General features: G+C 48.0%; 1 protein-coding gene across 3 annotated transcripts; it reads left to right on the top strand.

The window, feature by feature from the left end:
- Positions 1–11: 11 nt before the first annotated feature.
- DDX24 (DEAD-box helicase 24) lies at positions 12–18523 on the top strand. 3 transcript variants are annotated; one of them, XM_061395164.1, is made up of 9 exons: positions 12–119; positions 1291–2010; positions 8390–8902; positions 9973–10126; positions 10449–10964; positions 12468–12543; positions 15771–15959; positions 17263–17392; positions 17986–18523. In XM_061395164.1, the coding sequence occupies exons 2-9, from the start codon at positions 1296–1298 to the stop codon at positions 18246–18248; spliced, it is 2556 nt and encodes an 851-aa protein (XP_061251148.1). In that variant the 5' UTR covers positions 12–119; positions 1291–1295; the 3' UTR covers positions 18249–18523. The 3 variants fall into 3 exon arrangements, with proteins under 3 accessions (XP_061251148.1, XP_061251149.1, XP_061251150.1); XM_061395165.1 differs by having other exon boundaries at positions 13–119; positions 1294–2010; XM_061395166.1 differs by having other exon boundaries at positions 34–1021.
- Positions 18524–19489: the final 966 nt, after the last annotated feature.

Here is a 19489-nt window from a genome sequence, read left to right as displayed (position 1 = left end):
CGTGCCTGCGTGCAAGCCCCGCCCCGGAACTGCGGCGGACGCTGCCGCGGCACGCCGGTGCTGCGTGCTTGGACGCGTTTGCCGGGCGTCTGAGGGGGCCGCGGCAGGGTAGCCTCGCGGTGAGTGCCGGAGCCGGAGCGGGGCTGGGGGCGGGCTCTCGCTGCGGGCTCCTCCAGGCCCTCGGGTTCTCGGGACCAGAGAGGGGTGGCCGCCGGCCTTGTCAAGCGCCCTGGCCGACCCTGCTCTGGGGGCCTCTTCTAGGGCCTCCGAACCAGCCGAGTGGGCGTCAGGGCTTGGCTGGTTCGGCTTCTCCGCTTGGTGCGCCCGTTCGAGCTTGAGACGAGGCGCCGGTGCGGGCCGGGCCGGGCCCCAGAAGGAGGGACCCCCGGGCTTACCCCGCGAGTCACACTCCGCGTCCTCGACCCGCTTGTGCCTGACCCTCACGCCTCTCCTCGGTTGGTGAGGGTAGTCTGTGATCGCGGCGTCGCGGATGCGGGGTGGGAGTGGACCTTCCCTGCACGCTGGCGTGCTTTGCCTACGGGGCGCGATGCTAAGTGAACGTGCGCCACTTTTTCGTCATGGCGTGACAATCCAAGGAGCCGCAGGCTCTCTCATCCCCATTTTCCAGACGAGGAACTGAGACTCGTGGAGATTAATAACGGCCACCCCAGACCCACAGCTAACCAGTGGCGCGTCAAGATTTGAACCTAGGTCTCCTTTTGTTTTCCACGGAAGCTATGATTTTTCTCTTCCTTTCTGAAAAAGGGAGAACATGGATCAAGTTCCAGTCAAACGAGTTGTGCATCAATGGTTTTTAAATTACCTAAAATGTAATGATTAAAGCTGGTTGGGTTTTAAGTCACTTGGCAACAGCCAGAGTGGTGACACAGGCATTTGACCTCTTGGGGTAAGATTTGAGAGGGAAGAAAGCTTTGTGCACTCAGTAGAGCCGACCCCCTAAAATATGAAAACTCTGAGGTTCAGAGAGGATTGAGCAGGACCTGCCAAGGGCACCCAGGCAGTAAGTATTGCGTCTGAAATCCAAACTAGATCTAGCTCATCTGTCTTTGCTACACCTCCTGTGTCCTCTCTGTTGTAGGCCTAGCTGCGTGTTCTTGGGTACATTTCTTCCCTTCTGTGATCTTCTCCAGCTGGCAGCATTGGTGTTAGAGCCATCTTTGTGTCCTTAGTTTTTTGTAAGACCTGATAGCTGCTTAGGAAATATTTGTTGCCTCAGAATCCTTTGCTTCCCAGTTGCCAATCTAATGGAACATTTTTTTTCCTTTTCAGCAGCCATGAAGTTGAAAGAGAAAAAATCAAGGCCGAAGCCAACAAACTGTGGCAGATTTCAGAAGAAGGGAATCAAGGTTGTGGGAAAATGGAAGGAGGTGAAGATAGACCCAAATATGTTTGCAGACGGACAGATGGATGACTTGGTGTGTTTTGAGGAACTAACAGATTATCAGTTGGTCTCCCCTGCCAAGAGTTCCTCCAGTCTCTTCTCAAAGGGAGAGCCCAAGAAGAGAAAGGCACAGGCTGTTGCAGAAGGAGAGGAGGAAGGAGAGCCTGGCTCCTCAAAGAAAAAGATGAAGTTGAAGAAGAGTAAAGATGTGGAAACTGAAGGAACCAGTTCCCAGAAAGCGTTTGAGGTCAAAGATACTGAGCCAGCGCCCCAGGGAGAGAGCACAATTTGTCCTGATCCAGAGGTAGGGGAGATGGCATCAGAAGGCCTGGCGCAGACTGTACCAAAAAAGAAGAAAAAGAAAGGGAAAAAAAAATCAGAGCCTTCCCAGGGTACTTCTCCAAAGGTGCCCAAAAAAGCAAAAACGTGGATGCCTGAAATGCATGATCACAAAGCAGATGTATCAGCTTGGAAGGATCTGTTTGTACCCAAGCCGGTTCTCCGAGCACTCAGCTTTCTAGGCTTCTCTGCCCCCACACCAATCCAAGCGCTGACCTTGGCACCTGCCATTCGTGACAAACTGGACATCCTTGGGGCTGCTGAGACAGGTAAGGGCATTCTTATCTGGCCAGGGCGAGATTGCTTCTGGCTTGTGGCCACTAACAGGCTGGATGGTTGGGAGACTGGGGAATGTTGGGAACATGACCACAAAAGCACTGTTGCATGAAGACTTTAAGAAGTCCGCTAGCTATGGGTTGAAATGGCTCACTTCCTGATTGGTGCCCTATGCAGGTCACTTTATTTCTCTCAGCCCTGTAGACTGCATTATTAAATGGAGATAGGTAAATTCAGTACCTACATCTTTTGCTGTGTGCTGTGTACTTAGTCGTTCAGTTCTGTCGGACTCTTTGCAACCCCATGGACTGTAGCCCTCCAGGCTCCTCTGTCCATGGGGTTCTTCAGGCAAGAATACTGGAGCGCATACCCCTTCCCTTCTTCAGGGAATCTTCCCAACCCAGGGATTGAACCTGGATCTCCTATATTGCAGGTGAATTCTTTACCACTGAGCCACAAGGGAAGCCCTTTTTGCTATGTGGGTTAAGTGTAAATGCTTAACTAAATTTATACATTTACACAATAGTAAACTGCTAACAAAAAACAACAGTAAACTAAAATTTACACAGTACATTGTAAGTAATCTGTGAAAGTGAAAGTCACCCAGTCGTGTCCTACTCTTTGCGACCCCCATGGACTGTATACAGTCCATGGAATTTTTCAGGCCAGAATACTGGATTGGGTAGCCTTTCCCTTCTCCAAGGGATCTTCCCAACCCAGGGATCGAACCCAGGTCTCCCTCATTGCAGGCAGATTCTTTACCAGCTGAGCCACCAGGGAAGCCCAGGTGATCTGTAAATGGTAGTTTTTTCCAATTCTTGAACCTCTTCTGCATGACTCGGGGGTACAGTGGGACTAAGATCAGCCCTCTGGAGAGGTAGATCTTCATCAGTATAAAGAAGTGTCTAATTCTCAAGAGTTGTCTACAGATAAAAGGGCTGCATTGGGAGTTGGTGGGTTTATTGGCATTGGAAGGTTTCGAGTGTGTAATAACCATTGGGTGGATTTTGTAGGCAAATTTGGGCAGGCGGTGACTGTTGAACTAGGCATTGTTTAAAGGTCCCTCATACCCGGGCCGTCTGCGGCTTTCTGAAGTGATGCTAGGTTGACACCCTGGGAGACTAAACTGTTGATGGGGGTAAGGAGCAAACAGACCTGAAACTATTAGTCCAACTTGACCAACAGTAACCATTAGAAATAACGTATGCTATGCAAGCCTCATGTGTAATTTAAAATTCCCTAGGAGCCATATTATAAAAGGTATTTTTAAAAAGTGAAAATTAAATTTAATAGTATATTTAACCATTACATAACATTTCAGTGTTAATTAATGTAAAATTATTAATTAGATATTTTACGTTCTAATGTTTACACTGTTTTCAAAATCTGATGTGTATTTTGAACCCATCTCAGTTTAGAGCAGCCACATTTTAAGTGCTTGATAGCTGTATGTGGCTAGTGGCTACTATATTGTATGGCATAGACCTGTAACCAAAGTGGGGCGGCTGCTCGCTCCTCAAAAGCCAATGAAGAGGCCAGGTTGGTGGAAAGGAAAGTTTGCTTTATTTTGGATACCAGCAATGGGGAGTGGGGGAAGACTCCTGTCCAAAGGCTGGCTTTCCCCCTGCCACCCCATGACAACCAGTGGGCAAGAACTTTTATAGACAGAGGGAGGGGGCTTCATGCAGAAACAGCACAGTCAGCTCTGACAGACATCTTGAACTTGGTCATTGGTAGTCTGACCAGCCTCATTTTGACTGTTTTAAGTTCATTTAATTTCAGCTCCAAGGTCTGTTTGTTTCAGTTTTCTTGAGGCCGGTTCTCAGAAACGTGGCCGCTTATGGGCTTCCCTGGTAGCTCAGTGTAAAGAATGCATCTGCCAATGCAGGAGATGCAGGTTTGATCCCTAGGTTGGGAAGATGCCCTGGAAAAGGAAATAGCAATCCACTTCTAATATTTTTGCCTGGGAAATCCCATGGACTGAGGAGCCTGGGGGGCTACAGTTCAAGGGGTCACAAAAGTAGGTCATAACTTAGTGAGTAAATAACAACAATGTCACGGCTACCGTCCAGTCATCGTGCAGTTAACTTCTTTCATCTGGTGGGAGGTTCAGTATCTACAAGACAGCTCACAGGATGTGGCTCAGAATATTATCTGTAGCCCTTGAGAAGGAACTAAAGGTCCTTAACTGTGTTTATTGACTAAACTATTATTATTTAGTCTTGTTGGACTGCTTTCCTTTTTTTCTGCATTTTCTCACTTCTCTCATTTAACTTACTGTTTGGCTCAAGTTTTTCCACAGACAAAAGGCAGGCAGAGGGTATGATGGGGAAGAACTATTGGGTCCTACTCTGTTTCAGAAATAGACCATCTAGAAACTTTGTGCCTTAGATTTCTGGAAGAGTGGTCAGGGAACTTGAGGTGAGGTCCTGTATAAAAGTCACAAAGATGGAAGAGGGAGGAAGCCCCAGGAAAGGGGAATGGAGGTTTAACAGTTGTGTGTTACATGCGTTATATTGATGAAAGTTCTCACAACCACTGTGAGGTGGATGCCATTTTTATTCCCATATTACTGAAGAGGAAACTCAGCCTCACTGAGGATAGACAGTCCCTAAAACTGCCCCACTGAAAGCAGTAGTGCTAGGATTCTAGACCAGATCTGTGTGCTGTTCAGCGCTGCTGCAGGACTTGGGTATGTGCAGAGAGGCCTGGAGGCAGAGGCCAGGTGTGAGCCACTGCGCCTAGAGATTGGTGTTTGGGCTTATACCGCAGATCCTCTCAGGCTGTTTCTCTTGAGTGCTGTGGATCCACAGGTCCAAGTCTCAGAGACAAACTGCTGTAGACGGACTGCTGCCAATGCCGGTAATGAACTTACCCATCACCCCCGAAAGATGTTAGGCCCCTTAAGAATCCCGCCTTCTCTGGTCCGCTCCTTGTCCATCCCCAGATAACCTCTAATAGTCTTTTTATCGCTATAGATTAGTTTGCATTTTCCGGAATTTTAAAATAGATCCTACAAATATGTATTTTGGGGAGGGAGAACCTTGCGCTTTAACTCAGCATCCTTTGAGATTCAACCGTGTTATTGCAGATACCAGTGGTTCGTTTCTTTCCCCTGATAAGCGGCATTCCGCTGAATGGATATAGTGCAGTTTGTTTATCTGTGTTGATGGATGGTTCTGGTCTTTCTAGTTTTTGGCGTTTACAAGTAAAACTGTCATAAATATTGGCATATCAGTCTTTGGATGTATGCTTTGATTCATTGGCTGAATACCTAGATGTGGAATCGCTAGGTCTTTTGTAAATGTAACTTCTTAGGAGTTTTCCAAAGTGATTGTACCATTTTACATAATCACCAACCTATGAGTTTGAATTGATCCGTGTCCTTGCCAGGGCTTAGTGTGGTCGGTCTTTAATTTAGATTTTAAAATTTTTAGTGTTACTTCCTTGTGGCTTTAATTGGTATTTCCAAAGTAACTAGTGAAGCAGCATCTTTTCAAGTGCTTAATTGTCATCCATGTCATCATCTTTGGTGATACCTGCTTAGTTCTTTTGCCTGTGTTTCAATTGGGTTGTGGTTTTATTACTGAATTTATTATATGTTGTAAATACATCTCCTGTATCAGATATATGGTGTGCATTTTTCTCCCCTAGTTTGTGCCTTATCTTTTAGTTCTCTTCTGAAGAGCAGGAGTTACTATTTTGGTGAAGTTTAAATGATCTTTTACAGATTTGCTTTCCTGAGAATCTTTTGCCTAACACAAGATCACAAAGATTTTCTCTTACGTTTTCTTGTGGAGGTGTTACTAGTTTAGTTTTAGGTTCTCTGTTTCAGTCGGATTGTTCCTGTGTTAACTTTTGTGGTCAGAAATATGGATCAAAGATTTGGTTTTGTTTTGCATATGGATATCTAATTACTCCAGCATTGTTTGTTGAAAAACTCTTTCCCCACTAAATTGCCTTCACATCTTTTTTGAAAATTGGTAACAATATAGGTGTGGGTTTATTTCTGGAGTCTTCTCTTTTCCATTGACCCATTTGTCTATCTTTACTGTTTTCCCAACACCTCACAGTGTTGGATAGTGTAGCTTTAGTGCAAGTCTTAAAGTCAAGTAGTGTAAGTCCTCCAACTTTGTTCTTTTTAAAAGTTGTTTTGGCTATTCTGGTGACTGCAGCCATGAAATTAAGTGACGCTTGCTCCTTGGAAGGAAACTATGACCAAACTCGATAACATATTAAAAAGCAGAGACATGACTTTGCCAACAAAGGTCCATCTAGTCAAAGCTATGGTTTTTCCAGTAGTCATGTATGGATATGAGAGTTGGACTATAAAGAAAGCTGAGTGCTGAAGAACTGATGCTTTTGAATTATGGTGTTGGAGAAGACTCTTGAGAGTCCCTTGAGCTGCAAGGAGATCAAACCAGTGAATTCTCAAGGAAATCAGTCCTGAATATTCATTGGAAGGACTGATGCTGAAGCTGAAACTCCAATACTTTGGCCACCTGATGTGAAGAACTGACTCATTGGAAAAGACCCTGATGCTGGGAAAGACTGAAGGTGGGAGAAGGGGATGACAGAGGATGAGATGGTTGGGTGGTATCACTGACTGAATGAACGTGAGTTTGAGTAGGCTCTGGGAGTTGGTGATGGACAGGGAAGCCTGTCGTACTGCAGTCCATGGGGCTGCAGAGAGTTGGACACGACTTAGCGGCTGAACTGAACTGAGGCCCTTTGCGTTTCAATATGAATTTTAAAGTCAGCTTTTCAGTTTCTTCAAAAAAGCCAGCTAGTATTCTGATTAAGATTGCATTGGTTATAGAGCCAACTGAGGATGTGACATCTAGACAGTCTAGAATCTTCCAGTCCATGAATGCAGTATATCTCTCCAATTTTTTAGGTCTTTGCTTTTTCTTACTGCTGTTTGTAGTTTTCAGTGTATATACTTCCGCTAGCTTTATCCTTAACTATTTCATATTGTTGATGCTTTTGTAAATAGCAATTTAAAATTTCCTATTTCTGTTGCTAGTAAATAGAAGTATGCGTTTATTTATATTGATCTTGTATCCTGCAACTTGGTATAATTAACTGGTTTCCTGAAGATTACATAGGATTTTCTACAAAGGTGATTATGTCATCTGGTCTGGTTGCATTTTGTTTACTTTTTTCTTATCACACTGGCTAAAACTTGTGGGCACCGTTGCTTTGTCCCTGATTTGGGGAAAAATGTTCAGTGTTTCATCATTAAATATGATGTTAGCAGTAGGTTTATCATATTTAGCTTCTGTCAGGTTGAGAAAATTCTCGTCTATTTCTAGTTGGAGAAAGAGTCTTATCAGGAATGGTGGTGGTATTTTTTTTAAATGCCTTTTCTGCATATATGGGATGTATACTTTTTTCATTTTCAATTTGTTGATGATGATAAACTGAATTTAGTTGCAATATATTATTCCATTTATACATTGTTGGATTTGATTTGCTAAAATTCTGTTGATGATTTTTTAAATTTCTCTTAATGGGATATTTGTAGTTTTCTTCTAATGTCTTTGGTTTTGAAATCAGGGTAATACTGGGCTCAGAAAGACTTGAAGTGTTCTCTTCAGTTTTCTGAAGGAGTGTGTGTAGAATTGGCATTTTTCTTCCTGAAATATGCGATAGAAGTCATCTCAGAAAATGGGCAGCTCTAAGGAACAAGGTACTATAAGCAAGAACTCAGCTCATTTACTCTGAAAAATCATCTGTGAGTTTTTTGAGGCCTGTGATAAAAGCTTCTTCACATAGAGATCACTTATTTGCTTCTGCCTGGGGCATTGTAATTTTGGAATCACTTTAAATTCTCAGCCTGAGGTATTTTGTTTCTTTTGTTTTTTGACAACATAGATGGGCTCCATACACATTCAGAGGCTAGTTTGAAAATGTTCAAGCGTACACAAAAGCTTTAAAGTTTTCCTTGAAAACTAAGAAAACTTTCTTTCATTACCTCCTCCACCAAAGAAACGTGTTGGGAACGTATTATACAGATTTCCATTTTTTACCCTTCAGTTTTATGTTCCTCCACAACAGCAGCAAAACACTCACACCCACAACTCACCTGCCTCTTTGGGTCTCATTGTTTGGACATTTGTCTCCGGTTACTGTTGGCCTCAGCTCAGCGCTGTCTGTCGGACGCACCCTCAGGTGCCTAAGTATACGCGTGCCCTCTGGGTGCAGTGCAGTTGGGATACCCGCGTAGGGTGGAAGGAGCTTTGCATTGGTCAGGGTGGCACTTGGCTATTTCAGGGTCCCTTATTCCGAGTAAGAATAGAACCTCAGGCAAGAGTGTGTACCTCTGTTGATTCACACTGCTTTTGTTTGTTTTTTTGTTCTGCTTTTAAGGAAGTGGGAAAACTCTTGCCTTTGCCATTCCAATGATTGACGCAGTGCTACGGTGGCAGGTGAAGAAGAAGCCTACCCCAGCAATAAGTAACACAGGAGCTCCACCTGGGGAGACCGGTAATGAGGCTGGAGCTGTGCCTGGAGCTTTGCCTGATGAGATTGGAATTGAGGGGGAAGCACCTCCCAGTGAGGTCGGAGCGAAGACTGGAACACCACCCAGCCAGGCAGGAACCAGTATTGGAGCGGCCGCCTCAGACCCGGGGCTGCCGTCCCGTGACGGTGATGGTGACGCTGGTGAAGGGCCTTCTTCCCTGATCAGGGAGAAGCCCACCCCCGAACAGGAAGACAACCAGGTGGAAAAGCATGATGAAGAGCAGGCTGGAAAGTTGAAACAAGAATTGGGTGGCAGCACTGTGCCGCCGAAGCGTCCTCTGCTTGGACTGGTTCTGACTCCCACTCGAGAGCTCGCTGTTCAGGTCAAACAACACGTCGATGCTGTGGCCAAGTTTACAAGTGAGGTTTAATTCATTGAATAAATGTTTCCTGAAAGGATCGCAGTGGTGGGGGTGGTAGAGGTGAATGAGCTGTGCCTCCCGCCCTCTAGAGGGAATTTGATTTGCCAGAAAATTAAGCCGGACAGAAAACTGTTTGAGTGACACATTCTTAATTCTCCCAAGGATGACACATAGCTAACGCTGTTCTAGCTGCATAAGCGCTTAGTTACCTTACGGAATACAGTGGATACTTGGAGGGGTTTGGCAAACCACCGTTTAAGGGGTGGTTTATTTTTTTCTGGTAAATAAAGTGCTGCCACACCCATGTATTTACACATTGTCCATGGCCACTTTTGCACCACCAGTGAAGAGTGGAATAGAGCTAGTAGTTGTGACAGAGACCGTTTAGCCCACACACAGGGCCACAACTGTTGACTGTTCAAAAAAGTGTGCGGACTTCTGCTTTAGGGCATTAGCACTTAAATTTTCTCAGGGAATTCCTTGGGAAAGGCTGCATAGTGGGGGTTTCAATTTTATAGTAAAAGGAACGATTCTTTACCGAGCTCTTACTGTGTATGTGAGGCACTTGACTAAGCACTTTGCCTGCATGATCCTTTTTGTTCCTCCCACACTGGACACCTTGAGAAGTCCTCCACTGGAGAGAAGAGAACACTAGGCATTAGAGGAGATTGAGATGAATCTGGATTGAGGGGGACGGGCAGGAATTCCCCTGGGAGAAGTGTCACAGCTGCTGGTTCCATCTTCCCAGCACTGCGGTGTGCCACTGGTCTGCTTCTCCAGAGCCTTGGATGTCACCATCCCTGGGTTCAAATCCAGCACTACTGTTGCGGGTGAGGGGAAAGAGTAGAAAAAAATGAGGTTGGGGGAGTAGGCCAGGCCTAGGTCATAGCAGACCCAGTAAGCCCTCCAGTAATAGCATCAGCAGCCCAGGCCAGCTCTTAGCACTCCCCTGGAGAGGGGAGCTGTGCCGCTGACTGGCAGCCTTTGCTAATCTGGGGGCACTGGTGTCCACAGTGGAAGAAATAAGCAATCAGACTAACACTGTCCCTCGTGTTGTGTGAACCATAGGCATTAAAACCGCTATTCTGGTTGGTGGAATGTCCACGCAGAAACAGCAGAGGATGCTGAACCGCCAGCCTGAGATCGTGATCGCCACTCCAGGCCGGCTGTGGGAGCTAGTTAAAGAAAAGCACCCTCATTTGAGCAACCTTCGGCAGCTCAGGTGAGAGTACCTCCCTTTTCCCCCACCCCTTGTTCTGAAGTGGGCCTGAGGTGACTTGGCACAGTGCATCCTCCCTGTCACAAAGTGCCATTGTGGGGTACTAAGCCTTGGTACTAGGTACCCTACTAGGTACTAGAGACTTGGCCTTTAGAAAACCAAGCATGTGTGAAGGAGGTTAGTTGAGGGCCCTGGTGGAGGTGGTGAAAGTGGTGTTTGTCTTGGGTTGGCCAGGGGTAGGGGGGTGGGCACTGGCAGAGTATGCTGTGGTGACTCCTCTTTCCTGCTACTAACCTGGTGATCACGGGTCTGTCTGGATCTGTAGGTGCCTGGTGATCGATGAGGCTGACCGGATGGTTGAGAAAGGCCACTTTGCTGAGCTCTCACAGCTGCTAGAGATGCTCAGTGATTCCCAGTACAACCCAAAGAGACAGACCCTTGTTTTTTCCGCCACACTGACCCTGGTACATCAAGCTCCTGCCCGTATCCTTCACAAGAAGCACGCTAAGAAAATGGACAAAACTGCCAAACTTGACCTCCTCATGCAGAAGATTGGCATGAGGGGCAAGCCCAAGGTCATTGACCTCACAAGAAAGGAGGCTACGGTAGAGACGCTGACAGAGACCAAGATCCATTGTGAGACTGACGAGAAAGACTTGTATCTGTACTACTTCCTGATGCAGTATCCAGGCCGCACCTTAGTGTTTGCCAACAGTATCTCCTGCATCAAGCGCCTCTCCGGGCTCCTCAAAGTCCTGGATATCATGCCACTGACCCTGCATGCCTGCATGCACCAGAAGCAGAGGCTTAGAAACCTGGAGCAGTTTGCCCATCTGGAGGAGTAAGTCAGGCCTGTGCACAGACTGGCCACTGGGTCCAGGTTGCCAGGAGGGTGGGAAGCTACCTTCTATCTTGGGAGCCTTATTAGTAGAAGGTAGCAACGGCACCCCACTCCAGTACTCTTGCCTGGAAAATCCCATGGATGGAGGAGCCTGGTGGGCTGCAGTCCATGGGGTCGCTAAGAGTCGGACACGACTGAGCGACTTCACTTTGGCTTTTCACGTTCATGCCTTGGAGAAGGAAACGGCAGCCCACTCCAGTGTTCTTGCCTGGAGAATCCCAGGGACGGGGAGCCTGGTGGGCTGCTGTCTATGGGGTCGCACAGAGTCGGACACGACTGACGAAACTTAGCAGTAGCAGCAGCAGCCCCCAGCCTTTTTTAAAATTTTGCACAGCATGAGGCAGGTTCACTCTCATCTAGTACATTTATTTTTAAAACATATCTCAAGTGCTTTTGACTCTCCTCAAACTACACATACATTATGAAACATCATCCAGTACATAGTATTGAGTGTTTGTTTTGAACCTGCTACTGTGCTGCTGCTGCTGCTAAGTCACTTCAGTCATGTCCGACTCTGTGCGACCCCATAAATGACAGCCCACTATGCCCCCCTGTCCCTGGGATTCTCCAGGCAAGAACACTGGAGTGGGCTGCCATTTTCTTCTCCAATGCATGAAAGTGAAAAGTGAAAGTGAAGTCGCTCAGTCGTGTCTGACCCTCAGCAACCCCATGGACTGCAGCCTACCAGGCTCCTCCGTCCATGGGATTTTCCAGGCAAGAGTACTGGAGTGGGGTGCCATAGGGCCTGGTAATAGAGTAGTGCATAATGCAAAGTCCCTGCTCTCAGGGAGTTGACATCCATGTGGAGGGAAAAGTAAGTATATAGCTTGTCAAGTGGTGCTAGGTGCTAAGAAGTAAAGTTACCTGGGGAGTTGAGCAGACTGCGGGTGTGTGGTCTGGGAGGCTTTTCTCATAAGGTGAGATTGGAGCAAGTGTGGAAGAAAGTAAGGAAATGTGACTATCTGAGGAAAACCATTCTGGCCTGAAGTACGCTAAGCAAAGACTTGGAGGCAAGAGCAGATCTGGCATGTTTGAGCAAAAGCAAGGATGTCTACCTGTGTGACTGAGGGAATGAAGTGGGAGGGTGATAGGAGACGAAGTCACAGACCTAGAATATGACCCTGTTTAATTCACTTAAAGTAGTCTGTGTTATTGCAGAGTGTGGCTTTATTGATTGTGGCCAGTGAAACATAGGTTTGGATCCTGGCTCCACAGCCGAATAGGCATGTATGTATCTTGGGAGGTTAGTATCTCTGAGCCTCAGTTTTTTCATTTCTCAAAGGGAGATATGTACTTAATAGTGTTATCCGGAGATATGTACTTAATAGTGTTATCTTGTAGAGTGTTAGTAAGGGTTGTAGTATTTAGAGTACTCGATTGTGGTAAGGAGTTGGTTATGATAGCTGTTAGTTGTTATTAATAAGTTTTCTCTCTCTACCACAGTTGTGTGCTCCTGGCGACAGACGTGGCAGCTCGGGGCCTGGATATTCCAAAAGTCCAGCATGTCATCCATTACCAGGTCGGGACATCGGGGAATTTGTGGGCATCTCCCGGCATTGAGCAGGGACTTTTTAAAGCCAAGGTTGAGGGAGAGAGCAGGGAGAAGGAGAGTTGTTGGTCCCAAGGCCTCATGCAGCAGAGAATACCACTGGTGTCTGGTGACCAGCTAGCTGCTTCCACGTAACTGTGGTGAGATTTATTCTCCCAAACCTCTTGGCATTGTCTGGTGTCAAATAGGCCCTCTCTTTTTGACTTGGGTAGGCTATGTAATACTGGCAGGTAGGAGTCTTAGTTTCTTCTGTGAAGTGGGCATAGTAAAGTTTAGCATGTAAAATGATTACCCTGCAAGAGAGAAAAGACTGTGGTGGTTAAGTCCTGCAAGGTGAAATAGGTTATTATGTGTGAGGACTTTAGAAAGCCAGGCGGCACTTCCTAAGTGTTAGCTCCTGTTGATGCGGACGTTAATATTCGTGCATGAACCTAGCAAGAATTAGCAGAGAGTGGTGGTTAGGAGCATGGGCTCTCAAACCTCACTTCCAGCCTTTGAATGCTTCTTGGCTGCTTCTCAGTGGGTTAGCTTTTGGCATGTTACTGAGTGTCTTTGGTTTCAGTGTCTTTGTAAATTGGGAGTGGTGATGCTGCTGCCTACTTCATGGGGTTATTCTGATGAGATGAACTAATGCTGATGGATTACTCCTAGCACCGTGTAAGTACTCTGCTGCTGCCTACTTCATGGGGTTATTCTGATGAGATGAATTTAGGCTGATGGATTACCTGGCACCGTGTAAGTACTCAGTAACTGGTGTAATTATTTCTCCTTTTAAATCCTTCTTGCTTTCTTTTTTTTTCCTTTAAATCTTTCACACTTTTAACAGTCTTTGAGGGTGCCAGTTCAGTTGAGCAAATCTTTATTCTTCCTCTTTTTGGGAGAGTCCAGGTCAGTCTGTGGGAAGTATCCAGATGAACAAAATACAGTTCCCAGCCCCTAAGAAGTATCAAATCCACTAGAGGAGGTGAGATGCCTGCAGCCATAATTTAAGGCAGAAGATACTAGAAAGTGGCAAAATAAAGTTGGACAAAGAGATAACTTCTGGTGTGGGAGGTTAGGTTGGAAAGTGCTTTCTAAAAGATGCTTGGCATTTAGGGATGGAGAGGATTCCGGCATGTAGAGGTAGGGACGGAAGGAGGAGAGAACGTGTGGTAGAGGGTTGTTGCTGGGCAGTGAGAAGAGGGGGTGTGTGCTCTAAGAGGAAGTGAAGGATATTTCACGTCTCGCACCATCATGAACCATGGGTTAGGCACTGAATTAAATTTGCCCATTCTGGTCCATTTTAGTTCACTGATTCCTAAAATGTCAATGTTTACTCTTGCTGTCTGTCTCCTGTTTGACCACGTCCATTTGCCTTGATTCATGGACCTAACATTCCACATTCCTGTGCAATGTTGTTCTTTACAGCATCGGACTTTACTTCCATCACCAGTCACATCCACAACTGGGTGTTGTTTTTGCTTTGTCTCAGCGTCTTCATTCTTTCTGGAGCTGTTTCTCCACTCTTCTCCAGTAGCATATTGGGCACTTACCAACCTGGGGAGTTCATCTTTCAGTGTCATATCTTTCTGCCTTTTCATACTGTTCATGGATTCTCAAGGCAAGAATGCTTAAGTGGTTTGCCATTTCATTCTCCAGTGGACCACGTTCTGTCAGACCTCTCCACCATGACCCATCTGTCTTGGGTGGCCCTACAGGGCATGGCTCATAGTTCACTGAATTACACAAGGGCTGTGATCCATGTGATCAGTTTGGTTAGTTTTCTGTGATTGTGGTTTTCATTCTTTCTTCCCTGTGATGGATAAGGATAAAAGGCTTGTGGAAGCTTCCTGATGAGAGGGACAGGCTATGGGAAGTCTGGGTCTTGCTCTGAAGGGCGGGGCCATGCTCAGGAAATCTTTAATACAATTTTCTGTTGATGGGTGGGGCTGTGTTCTCTCCACTGTGGTTTGTCCTGAGGCCAAATATGGTAGGGGTAATGGAGACCTCCTTCAAAAGGACTTAAGCCAGCATGCTGCAGCTACCAGAACTGTTGCAGTCAGTGCCCCTGACCCCACGGCAGGCCACTGCTGACCCACGCCTCCACTGGAGGCTCCTGGACACTCACCGGCGAGTCTGGCTGTCTCTTGTGGGGTCACTGCTCCTTTCTCCTGGGTCCTGGTGCACACAAGGTTTTGTTTGTGCCCTCCAAGAGTCTGTTACCCCAGTCCTGTGCAAGTTCTGTAATCAAATCCCCCTGACCTTCAAAGTCAAATTCCCTGGGGGTTTTCAGTCCTTTTGCCAGATCCCCAGGTTGGTAAATCTGTTGTGGGCCCTAAAACTTTTGCAACAGTGCGAGAACTTCCTTGGTGTAATTGTTCTCCAGTCTGTGGGTCATCTGCTCAGCGGCTCTATGGTGGGGCTAATGGTGACCTTCTCCAAGAGGACTTAGGCCACACACCGCACCTCCCAGGTCTGCTGCAGCCAGAGCCTCTGTCCCCGCAGCACATCACTGCCAACCTGTGCCTCTGCAGGAGACACTCAAATCCTCAAAGGCAGGTCTGGCTCAGTCTCCGTGGTGTCTCTGGGTCCTGGTGTGCACATGGTTTTGTTTGAGCCCTCCAAGCATCTCTGGCGGGCATGGGATTTGATTCTAAACACAGTTTTGCCCCTCCTACCATTTTGTTGGGGCTTCTCCTTCGCCCTTGGGTGTGGGGTATCTTTTTTCAGTGGGATCCAACATCCTCCTGTTGACGGTTTTTCAGCGGTTAGTTTTGATTTTGAGCACACAGCCTCTACTCCACCATCTACTGGGTCTGCCTGGAGCGCTGCTCTAGGAAAGACACTGAGCCTTGCCTGGGCTCCGTGGAGAAGACTGCTCTTGATTAGTGGTGTGCGCCACGGTGTGGGGGGGCAGTCGTCCACTCCCGCGCCACGTTAGCTGTGGATGACACATCCACTGTTTCTGCTCTTTATTGGGATGGTCATGAGAACCTGAACCAGGGCAGGGGGCGGAGCCTGCATAGTGAAGGGGCCAAACCTGGGGACAGTTTGGATGTGGGACCTAGGGAGAAGGGCTTGATCTCTCCACAGGGCTGGCGAGGTTTCTAGCTGCCTGGCTGGGAGGGACGAGAGTCCTGCCTTGGGTTGTTGGCCTTGAGGGGACGAGTGGTGTTTGGTGACGGCCACGTGTTAACCTCCCAGTTCTTTATTGGTAGGTCCCTCGCACCTCAGAGATTTATGTCCACCGAAGTGGTCGGACTGCCCGTGCCACCAGTGAGGGCCTCAGCCTGATGTTGGTTGGGCCTGAGGATGTGATCAACTTTAAGAAGATTTACAAAACCCTCAAGAAAGATGAGGACATTCCACTGTTCCCCGTGCAGACAAAGTACATGGATGCAGTCAAGGTAAAAAGAAAAGCCAGAAGCCCAGTGCTGACGAGGGGAGGGCTTGTGCCGCTCCCTGACTTTGCCGTGGGATTCTTGGAGTACCACTCTTGGACACTAGTTCCTAGTTTTGTGTAAAAAAGAAATGGGAGGGTGCCGTTCCTCGAAGGGGGGGAAGAAAGGGTGAATGGCCAGAGTGAGGAGCTTTCTTCACGAGCTCTTCCTTTACTGTGCCCCCGAAACTTCCACCATCAACCGCTGCCCCCCGCTGGCCAGTGCAGCAAGCATAGCTGGACGGATGGATGGTTGTAGGGAAGTGGGGTCAGTGTGCCTCACTGAGGCAGAAACTGAAGGTCTGTCACATCCCTGAAGCTGATGCCTATAGTTCCTACCTTTGGGGTTTTACTCAGTAAACATTCACTTGAGTGAGTGCTACTGACTATGAGCTGTCGCGTGTCAGGCACCCAAGCGGGGTGGCTGCTTTTCCATAGGAGTCCACTGGCTCGTGCAGCAGGTTGAAGTTCAGGTGCAGAGGAAGCACTGTGGGCGGGTGGGCGTACAGTAACACGGGTAGGGGATTTAGTTTCCTACAAGCCTCCTGCAGGCAGAGATGTGAGAAGATGAAGAAGGGATGGAATTCCAGGAATTGGGGGAGCAAAAAGCAAGGAATGGCTCCAGTTCTGTTGGCTCCTCTGGTTCAAAAGGAATGTCAGTTGTGTGGGAAAATGAGGTGGGAGATGAGGCGGACAGATGGAGATTGCAGAGAGGCTTAGGAGCCACTGTGCTTCCCGTGGTTCTTCATCACAAGATCTTTCCCTTTTTTTTTTTTTTTTGGTGTTTCCTATCACTGCGGTCTGAACCCAGTACGCATAAGGAGAATCGAAGTGTTTTGGGAGGAGGAGGACGGGGGGAGGCAGTCCTGTGACAGGTCTGTGTTATCCCTGTAGAGTGAGAGCTGGGCCCTCACCCTGCTGTTGGGGTGTTTCCAGGTCTCAGCTCGGCTGTGGAGGTCAGCCGTGGTATCTGGGAAACACATTTCCCCTTTGAACACGTGTAGATTGGGAGTCTGACCAAGGTGGGCTGCCAGGAAGAGGGGCTGTTCAAGTTGGCTTGGAAAGCTGGCTTTTGAGGTTCGTGTGTACACACTCAGCAGTCGTGATTACTTTAACCAGGGACCAAAGAAATGCTTTTTGATGGGAGCTGAGGTGCCTCTCTCTGAGCACTGACGTCAAGAGTTTTTTTAAAAACACAATTTAAATGAGCCTTTATTCCCCAGAGGCCTGAACCCTCTGTCGGATGAATACTTTCTCTACCTTGCCCCTAGGAGCGAATTCGTTTAGCTCGACAGATTGAAAAAGCGGAGTATCGGAACTTCCAGGCTTGTCTGCACAACTCGTGGATCGAGCAGGCCGCGGCTGCCCTGGAGATTGAGCTGGAAGAAGAAATGTATAGGGGTGAGGAGCCAGATGGGCTTGAGGAAGGGTTCATTCAGCTTTTAGCTTTGGTTTTTCCCTTCAACTTCTGTCTGTTGGAGCCTCTCCCACCGCCATGGGTCCCCTCAAAACCAGCAGGATGCCTCCTCCTCCTTTGCGAGAAGCCCTAATCTCAGATGAGCCTAAACCCCTCAGCCGTTGCCATCATGTCTGGAGGCTGTAGTTCCATCCCTTGTGTGGAGAGATGGGGGAGGTCAGGGCAGGCTCTGAGAGCAGACTGCAGGTGTTTGCTGCCTATTCTCTTAACTAGCTATGTGACCAGGTCAGGTTACTCAACTCTGTTGTACCTATGCTGTCCTCATTTATAAAACCAGGGCATAAAGTACCTGCCTCATGGGGTTGAAGGACAGGGTGGCCCTGAGTGGTTCTCCTAAACTGTTGGAAGTTAGCCAACACTGGCCTCTGCAGAGAACCTAGGAGCCCTGTCTCCCCAAGAGGTCCAAAACATTTTTTCATCATGAGTATTATCCATCAAGGGAAAGAAAATGCTCCTATGCTGCTGCTGCTGCTGCTAAGTCATAGTAAATGCGATCTATTTTGAATTGTGTTTCAAGGAGGAAAAGTTGATGAGCAGGAAGAGCGTCGGAGACAAAAGCAGATGAAGATCCTGAAGAAGGAGCTGCGCCATTTACTTTCGCAGCCGCTGTTTAAAGATGACCTGAAAACCAAGTATCCCACTCAGTCAGGCAAGCTGCCCCTGCTCACGTCTGCCCCAAGAAAGGGTGAGTCCGCGCTGAGCTGCCTTTCCAAACAGAAGAAGAAGAAGAAAAAGCAGCAGCCGCAGGAGCAGCCGCGGCCGAGCACAAGTGCAGGCTGACCGCCCCCGGGCCAGAGTCAGCTGGCGGCCGCGCCGTGTCTGTGCTCGTGCTTGTAAGGAAACCCTCCCGCCTTGGATCTCACCCAGTGTCAGCTCTGGTTCCAGAAATCCCCCTCTCTTCCACGCCACCCCTCACAGCAGGACAGACCTCATGCAGATTTGTGTTGTTTCAGAGTACGAATTCTGTGTGCCAGCTTATATATTTCTGCATTTCAGTGTTTACAGGCTTCTTATATATGTAACTTGATTTTCTCAATTAAAAACAATGGTCAGAACCAACGTGTCATCTTGAGTTTCTGCCAGAGCCGGGGAGGGGGTGCCGTCCAGGCCTCGGGCTGCAGCCTGCTCACAGTGTGGATCAAGCAGAGGTGGTGAGTTTCGCCGATCACGATGGAGTCATTTCTGCCTGGGTCCCCAGCGTGTGTTCCCGCTGTTCTCCATAGCAGAATCCTAGCAGTTTCTTCGCTCTTTCTGCCTCACAGCTGTTGTCTTGTCTGAGCCTCCTTGGGAGGTGGGCAGGGTAGAGATTGCTGCTCTCGGGTTCCTAGAGAACACAGCTTCCTTAACCTCACTGAGCCCCTTGTGGGGAAGCCAGGAGCAGTATGCGGAGTCTGACCGTGAGGCGTGCAGGTTTGGCTCTGGCCGGTCTCCAGCCTGGTCTCTCAGCTTCCCTCCTCTGTATGACAGAATGGTTGCTGCCCACGCTCTCATGCCCCCATTCCTTTCCCCGAACCTTTGTCCCAGCATTTCCCTTGGCCTGTTTGCCTTTTCCCACCCCTGAGCAATGCTGGCCCCTGAACCCCAGGAGGTGAGGTGTTCCTCCTGTAGACACCCACAGCACTGGCTGCACTGCGATCTGGTATCTTGCTGGGCTCCCTGAGAACAGAAGCTGCTTTATTTCCCCTGGCAGCCCTTGTGCTAAGATCTGGGCCTGGTGTAAATAGGAGCTGAGGGGACATGTGACCTCCCGGCACCACCGCAGGTTCGCCAGTCAGTCTGGGTGAGTAGCCACAGGCATGGGAGAAGCAGACATTTCTGCACAGCTAAGTCTGTGCTTCAAAAGGTGTTCCCGTGGCCTCGTAGTTGGCAGCTGTATCCCTGTAGCCCCTGTAGGTAACTGCAACAGGGTGTTGGCCTGAACTCAGATTCAGGTATCACTGGTGTCGCTTCGGTGCTTTCTATCTGCTTTAATTATCGTTTAGTTTCTGTCAAGGCCCTGGGACATAAGTCTTACACCCTTT

This window comes from Bos javanicus, chromosome 21 (assembly GCF_032452875.1).
Source record: "Bos javanicus breed banteng chromosome 21, ARS-OSU_banteng_1.0, whole genome shotgun sequence".
In the NCBI taxonomy this organism is placed as follows: Eukaryota; Metazoa; Chordata; class Mammalia; order Artiodactyla; family Bovidae; genus Bos; species Bos javanicus.
Note: the sequence above shows the minus strand (reverse complement) of the source record. Positions and strands in the feature narration are given on the sequence as shown.

Bases quoted from the DNA above. Each gene is read 5' to 3' on its own strand.
- DDX24 (XM_061395164.1), top strand. From the start codon at position 1,296: ATGAAGTTGAAAGAGAAAAAATCAAGGCCGAAGCCAACAAACTGTGGC. The intron at 10,965-12,467 runs GTAAGTCAGGCC...TCTCTACCACAG, and splicing joins CAGTTTGCCCATCTGGAGGA to TTGTGTGCTCCTGGCGACAG. The intron at 15,960-17,262 runs GTAAAAAGAAAA...CCTTGCCCCTAG, and splicing joins AGTACATGGATGCAGTCAAG to GAGCGAATTCGTTTAGCTCG.